The 8,427-nt window shown below is 38.2% G+C and overlaps 1 protein-coding gene across 2 annotated transcripts; it reads right to left on the bottom strand.

Moving 5' to 3' along the window:
• Window positions 1-2,748: 2,748 nt before the first annotated feature.
• On the bottom strand, window positions 2,749-8,264 carry taf1a (TATA box binding protein (TBP)-associated factor, RNA polymerase I, A). Of its 2 annotated transcripts, none has more exons than XM_034135546.1 (11): window positions 7,439-8,264; window positions 6,710-6,931; window positions 6,239-6,402; window positions 5,473-5,586; window positions 5,189-5,387; window positions 4,866-4,987; window positions 4,533-4,691; window positions 4,275-4,341; window positions 3,937-4,060; window positions 3,650-3,804; window positions 2,749-3,515 (listed from the first exon to the last, which is right to left on the bottom strand). In XM_034135546.1, exons 2-11 carry the CDS (start codon window positions 6,855-6,857, stop codon window positions 3,469-3,471), a joined length of 1,299 nt encoding a protein of 432 aa, XP_033991437.1. In that variant the 5' UTR covers window positions 6,858-6,931; window positions 7,439-8,264; the 3' UTR covers window positions 2,749-3,468. The 2 variants fall into 2 exon arrangements, with proteins under 2 accessions (XP_033991437.1, XP_033991436.1); XM_034135545.1 differs by having other exon boundaries at window positions 7,555-8,264.
• Window positions 8,265-8,427: the final 163 nt, after the last annotated feature.

The raw sequence follows: 8,427 nt of genomic DNA, 5'->3' as shown, positions 1-8,427 counted from the left end.
ACATAAATATATAGAAATATAATATTAGCATTGGAATATATCATTAGCCTCATAGCATAATTGCCTAAAGTCACTTAATATTACAGTATAAATAAAAAGTGAATACGTGTTCTTTTTCTGAATACCTTAAAATATGACTTACAATTATGCTATGAGGCTAACGATAAACATCGCAATTGATTAAAAAACATGAATGATAATGCTAAAAGATAAATCAAATTACAATAAATTAATAAAAGACAAGAAAATATATAAAAGCCCCCCCGAAAAATCTAAATGAAATCCTAAATAAAAAGAAACTTAAAATGTAGGACTCTGGACGACAAACAGGGTGATCTTAAACCAGCTTGAACTATATACTTCTTATTTTAAGTAAAGTCTTCAGCACACTCTTTAAAGTGTGGACACTGTCTGCCTCCCTAATGAAAACAGGAAGTTGGTTCCAAAGAGAGGGAGCTCAGTAGCTGAACGCTCTGATATGAGAGCAGATGCAAATATGTGTAAAAGGATAAAGTGTTTATTCCTCCCTGGATAAGTGGAGCAGTAGAAGTCAAGAGGATGGTGTGTGTTCAGCAGCCTGATCTGTCCTCACAGTGGGAGCAGAGAAAGCTCATGGTCCTGGCACAGAGAAAATCAGCTCAGTCTTTATTCTCCCTAATACATTATTGAACGCTATTTTTTGCTGCTGCACTCCAAGAACAAAGGTATTGCAGTTGTCATTTTTAACTTTACAGACAGAATGGGGAGGATATTTTTGGGAGTCCTTTCTTTTTTTCCCTCTTTCTCTCCCTGAAGTTCCCCAAGACTTGACTCGCCTCGAGCATTTTTTGTCTTAGCATCTGCCAGTATGATGAGTGTGTCGAAAAGCCTTTTGTTATCGTGCTGTTTCAAAAGGGCCATCATAGGTTTGGAAATCACCCATTATACGCTGGCTACTTTGCTCCATAGAAAATGTAATTATGATAAGATTTAAAGCTGACTTCTGCAGGCTTTTCATTCATTCCCCTTTCATTTTTTCAGTTTGATCTTCTGTTGCAGTTTTGAACGTAATTCAGACTTCATGTCTTGCTGTTTTATCTCCTTCCTGCTTGTAGCGTGCAGCTCTGGCGAATGCATCAGTATGTTAAGTCAAAATTGCACGGCTGAATTATCTCGCGTTCTCCTTCTCTTCCCTCCACTCTCAAACTCTCCAGACTTCACATGTCTTGCAGAGTTACTGAGATGTTACACTGTCACTGTGCAAGTCTGGATTTTAGGTTACAAATCCTCAGAGCCCAGCGGACCAACCAAGCGAGACCCTGAGTCACCAACTGCACAGTGTGAGTGTGTGTGTGTATGAGTGGAGGAAGTGAGGCTGCAAGAGAAGGGAAAACTCAATTAATGTCAGCCTCACACAACAAAGCAACATCCAGGGCCTCTCTACGCCAGGCATATAATTAAAACATCTCTCCCTACATGATTTGTTTTTTCTCCCGGAAGCAAATAGATTCAGTCTGCAACCTGCACCGTGATTAATTACACAACAATTATAACGCCTGTCAGTTCCCAGTGAGGTTAGTCAGTCAATTCCTCCCTTAGCTAGAGGAGGTAAAGAAGAGCCTGTTAGAGTCATCAGATGATTCCTTCTTACCTGATAGATTTTACAGTCCAGTATGTCCCAACATCCTTGGGGTGCGTTCCCAGATGAACATTAATCACCTCAGCCTTTCATGTTAGACAGGCTGGTAGAACTGGTGGAGCTGCTTAGTGGCCAGTAGCCCCAGTGGATGAACTCAGCAGGTTGTAAATGTGTAACACTCCCTCCACCTGCCTTTATTCTCCCTGACTGTTACAGTAAAAACAAGTGAGTTGGAAGTCAACAGCATGAAGTTACTGGACATCATAAAAATGAACTATCTCTTCATTTAAATTGATATATCATGGCTAGAGCGTCAACGATGAGCTGGCTTGTTTTTAAGATAATAGCCAGAAAATTGATCGCCAACTTTTGGGGAAATAGTTTTGTAATTCTATTGTAAAAGAATGCTATTCTCAGCCTCTCAAATGTGGCGATGTCCTGCTTTTCTCTTTTATTACATATTCAACTCATTATCTTTGGGTTTTAACCTGACTAAACAAGACATCCCCTATTAATTTGCCAATTATGACATTCATTCATTCAAATAATCCTTTGGTGCACCACTAATCTTGACTCAAAATAACATATACCTAACAAATCAGGTCCTTTTTTGACAGATTTGGAGAGAGAACATGGCAGGTATCAAACTTAAAAGTGATGGAAGTTATTTGATGAGAGGGTCTCCATGTTGAATCCCTTAACACAAAAAACAACCTCCAAACTGTCAGGATGCCCCTGAGGAAGAAACCAAAACCCCAGCAGAGCCAATGACAGAGAACAGAGCAGAGAGCGTCTGAACTGAGAGCATCTGTGGAGGTGATTAAACGATTCAGAGCCCAGGGGAACAACATGCTTTAAAAAGGTCACAACCAGGACACAATCCAGAGCAGCGATCAGCTCCTAACTCCGTCCTCTTTACTGCTGCGCGAGTTTTGAATTTTCAAACGACATGTTATGTATTCCCAGATCCCTTCTGCAGCTGCTCCTGTGGTCGGGCAAGTGCTCTGGGCTTTGGTTTATGTAATGACTGCAAAGCAACACACACACACACACACACAGTACGGCTCACTGAGTTGCTGCATGGCCAACATTGTGGCAAGCCGAAACAGAATCATTACAAACACTTTCACTTATTAAATTGGCGTGCTGCTGGATGCAGGACTTTATTTTGTGGTTCAGTTTAAAGGAGAGTAAACACAGGCCGATCCTGAAACATACAAAGCCTCTCCTCGGTACAGAAATAGATGCTACCAGCATGTACAAACTTCAATGTAAAATGAATCTTGACAACACTGCATGTACTATATGTGTGCAAAAAACAAGCACATATGCAAGCTGACCACAATTCAATAATGATCTTTTAGTGAAGGCACCTCTCACATTTGAGTAAAAAGGACTAAAGAAGGTAGTAAACACATGTCAATGTTATGTATCCTTTCTTAAATTCTGCACATTATGTTGCTCCGTTTAGATTTTTCTGACATGAGCATGGCTTGACAGAAAGAAAATCCTTTTAGGTTGTCTATTAAGTACACACATTTGTGACCTTAAAGCACCTCTGTAAAGCGGCCATAGGTCAGCTGAGGGCAGAATGAGACTCCATTAATATGTGCACAGAAACCACGAAACTAACATGAACCAAAAATAGGTGGTCATGCCCTCCAGATACTGGATGCACAAAAACAGAGAAAGAGCTCCACATAGTGGGCATAGAAGGAACAAGGTTTAAAAGAGGAAAATATACGCATGTGTCACTTAACCTTGAGTAAATTATTATTATTAACGACTATTCGTTTCTCCGACAGCATCTCGTGAAATTGTAAAGACACTGGTTAATTGTTCTCTGAAGGTCACTTTCCGTTGATTGCCTGCCAATCTGTGTATTTGAGCGTCAGGTCTGTAAGAAAAAAATAAAAAAATTCAATATTTATTAAGAATTCCACATTTTTCACAGCAGCTGAGTGTTCACAATGGTGCCACAGTGCTATTAGCACCAGTACAGATCTAACTACGTGATTAACACCTTCTTACCTGGGCAAAGGGTCTTTGTCAGCGGTGCCTTCACTTGCATGAGCTCTGGGTTCTCCTCAGAGTCTTTACTGGCGTGGAAGTTTGTGAAGTGCAGCGCGGGCCACCAGCCCTGTCTTTCAGCCATTTTTGTGAAGACAACGTCCTTCCAGTCTTTTCTGTTTTAATACACAAATAATTTTCTGTTTGAATACACAAATATATACAGAAACAAGAATATGTGACAGATAAAAAAAAATGGCAGTCTTTTACAAACAGAGCCTACAATTTTCCAAACATTTTCAACGTACTTTAGCTGTAGTTTCTGAATAATGGCCTCTAAACGCTTCCACACGTCCAGGTTGCTCCTCCAGCAGGCAAAGTCCAGCATCTCCAGAACAACTCCTAAAGCTTTCTGGAGGTCACTGCTTTTCTCTGTGGGGGGGGGGGGGGAAGTATCATTATCGAGAGATAATCACAAACACCATTTTATTGAAACTACTCAAATGTTTTGTCATCTTAAAAACAATAAGCATCCTAAAGTTTCAAATAAGACATCACTTAATTGAAAACAAATTATATGAATCATTGATTATATGGTAAGACTTTTAAGTTGTTCTTTTTAATTCAGGATCCAATCTGCTTTTACCTGACTGAAGCAGGAAAGAGCTGTACTCCAACATCAACTCATGGCTTGGGACCAACACATGGAGGACCTATGATGTGAGGAAGATAAGTCTTTAGGATGCAATAGACACAGTATAAGTTTGTGGGCTTACTGAGAATCTTACAAGTTCCAGTTTTACAAAGTTAACATTGTAAGGTGCAGGCTGTTTTACATGGATATTCACAGTTTAATGTCTTTCATTATAACATCAGTATAAATAATTGTAATATACAGTTATACCTTCAATACTTTCATCAGTTTCTTCTCTGCAGTATCGCATCGCTTTAAGTATTGATACAGATAGACATGCGCGTTGGGATTAGGTGGAAAACTGTTGTCATATGCGTAATCATTCAGGACTTTCAAAGCCTCCTCGTGATCCTCGTAGAACTCCAACATCTGCCAAAATAAAACAGTTTGGAAATGTTTCTTGCATTTGGCCTGAAATTTAAGAAAAAATGGCTTAAATGTTTAATGCATTATCATACGATTTGTTTCTGATTAATTGTGTTTCATCTTGTGATATTTAATAAATATTGATTTGATAAAAAAGGCAGTTGGGAATGTTCTTACCTCAACGTAACCCAGTATGAAGGGATCCCAGATGCCAGGATTTTTCAAAATCTCCTTTAGATTCACAGAGGCCGTTCTGAAGTAGTTGTGTATGTCTTGGTTGTCAGTGGGATCGGAATGTTCTGAAACAGTAGGATCAGTTTACAGCAACAGTAAAGAGATTTTTCAGAAACAAATAGGTTCCTATAACCTATTTTGTTCTCAGTAGTTACCGAGGCTGGCCTGTAGGTGGCAGTGTGACATCACACAAGCGCTTGCTGCATGTCTGCGTAACTGAGACGGGTAAATAAGAGATGCTGGGTGTTAACTGTGTATCAGCTTACCAGTGGAGGAGTGAGTAAACTTTTTGTCACACCAGATGATATAATCCAGTAAACTCTTGTAGGCCTGGATCAGTTTGGTCCTCTGAAACTGAGCGGCTGACTCCTTCCCGTACCTCCAGCTCTCAGTGACAGACAGCTGGCGCTTTGCCTCTTCGATGTGGCCGTTCAGCAGCAGGTGGAACGAATGCTCCAGGCAGATCTAGAGACACACAGGAAGAAGGTCGATACATGTTTTCAAAAAAGAAGTGTGTGCATTTTGCAGTCAGGTCTAAGAGCTCACTTACCATCAGGTAATGTCTAACTCCTGAGTGCTTCATTCTTTCATAGATGTTGTTGTAGTCTTCCAACTTTGATTTGGGGTGATGGTGAAGGATCTCAGCGCTGATTCTCCAAATAAGCTAGGGTGGAAAAAGAATGTTAATATCAACGACTTGATTACAGTGATTTATAATTGTTAACATAACTGATACTTATGAAAGGCTTTAGAGCGTTTGTTAATGCTTGTATTGTGAAGATGACACCATTGATGAAGCACATAGCCGTAGGAGAATTGAGAAGTTATTGTTTTTGAATAAAACAAATCTGCCCTCTACATTTAACTGTTTCCAGAAACAGCTCCCTGCCCTCTGCCCTGTTAACTGCAACCTTCCACTTTTTTTGACTGTCATTATTACTAAGACTTTACTGGCACAAACTACAGTATATCACTAATGCAGAACATGTGTAACATATCTGTCTGTTTTACGGTCTTTGAACAACACAGGGGTTTGTGTGCACCTGAAGCCTGAAGGAATGAACAATTGGCTGGAAAGAATCAATGCTTCATAAAGGTAATCTCCCCTTCACTAGTTTAAAGAAACAGGGCTTTAGTGGAAACTTTGGAGAACATGAGGCATGCTGTCCTGTAGAAATACTATCTGCATGACTTTTCCTTTGGCATTTTGATCTGCCTTTTATCCCTATATTGCTCCTGTGATGTTGTAAATGTCTCTACTTTGGGACGAATAAAGGTTTTCTGATTCTGAAACATCCAGACAAAACCAAACCTACCTCCTTATATGACTGAGCTGGGCCATTGGTTGTATCTTCTAACATCTGTGGGTAACACGCCATATATTCTGCGGCCTCTTGCCATCTGTGATGCAGCAGGGCGTCTCTGATGTGCTCCAGACACACTCTGGTACTCCGGTGAAACCCAGTTTCCCTAGGTGGCTCTTAAGATAAAAAAACAAGTTATTATTAAATAACATTAATGCACTTATAAGATAATTAACTCCGGTTCTACAGCTCGACAGATATACAGGATATTTTTAGGCTGACACAATCCATTAAATTAAGATATTATTTCTAGATTAAATTAAACATATCTTTTCTGTAATTGTTTAATTATATTATTAATTTGCCAAAATATAGATGTACTGAAAACAATATGTGAACAATAAAAAAAATATTGGCAGATACAATGATAACAATTTATCAGTTTATCTCTAATAGGTTCAATTTTGGTAGATATATTCTCACCTGCATGCATGTCGAGATTAACCAGAGGGAGCTTTGATTTTGTTGATACTTTTGAAGAATTGTCGTCAAAGGAATCATTGTCGTCAAAGGAATCATTGTCATCCTCCAAGTCTTTGACAGCCAGTAGCTCTCTATCCAAGTCATCCATAATGAGCCCAGCAGTCAGACTCAGGTACAGCTGCCGTTTATCACTTTCTCTGATGCTCACTGTATGGTGTCCAGCTGCAGGGAGAAGAAAAGTTGTGTAAAGCACACAACTCCCTTACAAGACATTAACATTGACAAATGTCCTAAGGCATGTCTGAACCATATTTTTTATTATTGATAAATCTTTCAAATATATTTTCTCGATCCATCAAATAATCTTTTTATCCTTTAAAATATCAGAAAAAGGTGAAAAATATCAATCATGTCTTCAAAAGCTTTATAGGTTTAATTAACCTAAATCCCCAATAGGCTATATTGAATTTACTTTAGTGCAAGACAAGGAAAAGCAGCAAGTATCAAACTTGAAAAGACAGAACATGCATTGACATGTTTTGCTTGATTACATTAACAATTATATTATAATAAACAATAGCTCCAGAATAGCTTTGCAGTCAACCACTTCTTTATTAAGCAGACAGACGTGATTACAGATGGACAAACACTTTGACATCATTGGTAGAAATGTGTTATGACCTTTAAGTCTTCAATTAATTTAAATTAACAATGTAGTTTGAGGCTCACCTAGATGGTTAGCTTTCTCAGCATAGTTTTGAAAGGGAAATATTCACCGACAAAGCTACACATATTACTGTTAAATACATGTACCCTGTTCTCTTTAAAAACAAATCAGCTCCTACCTGATGAGCGGTAACGATGTTTCTGAAGGTAAACAAAGCTAAATGAAAGGCTAACGTAACCTGCATCGGCGAGCTAACGATATAATCCAATGGACAGCTTCTATTCCGAGTTTGAGTCTTTGAAAAATTAATGTTATACTGTGTTTTTGCCTCTTGATTAATGTGTCTTCCACATGTTGTTAACAATGCTTTCAGGACGTTTCAAGACTGTAGCTGCTACGGAAGTGAAAAAGCAAAGCTGCACGCTTATTGGCTGCTGTGACCGGAAGAGGCGGAGCAAAGAGATTCTTCTTCTACGCTTCTTTTTATTACTTAGCCAATTTAAGGTCAAGTGAGGTTTATTGACTCCCAGTTTACTGGAGTAAAGCAGGTACACAGAGATAGTTGTCAAATTGAAGGAGACGTTCTCTTTCATGCTAAATATGTGGAATATGGTAACAAAATGAAAACAAAAATACTAAATATGTGTAATTAAGTAATACATTTATAAAAAGGTTTCTGTTTTTCTAAGGGGTTCCCATATTGTTTTATTAATGCCATATTTTCATTATTTCTTCATTGTGTCAACAAATTACATAGTTCACAATACAATGAATTAGTTTGATTATAGCTAAACTTCAGAGGATATGTGTTGAAATTGGGCTTCAGTGAACATTTGTACTTGTTTCATTGATATTTGTGAAAGCCTTGTTGTTTTTATGATGTTTTTATAAAATAATAACCTATTACCTATTGTGTGTCTTTTGTTTTGTGATGTTCTTATTATTTGCCTCTGTATTGTCAATATATGCTCAATTATTCCATACTTATTTTATCTTACTTATCTATGTTTCATTGTGTTAAATAAGAATGGTTGGCTACATTTTGACATCA

The sequence above is a fragment of the Trematomus bernacchii genome, unplaced genomic scaffold (assembly GCF_902827165.1).
Source record: "Trematomus bernacchii unplaced genomic scaffold, fTreBer1.1, whole genome shotgun sequence".
Classification (NCBI taxonomy): Eukaryota; Metazoa; Chordata; class Actinopteri; order Perciformes; family Nototheniidae; genus Trematomus; species Trematomus bernacchii.
This window is presented reverse-complemented; position numbering and strand designations above follow the sequence as displayed.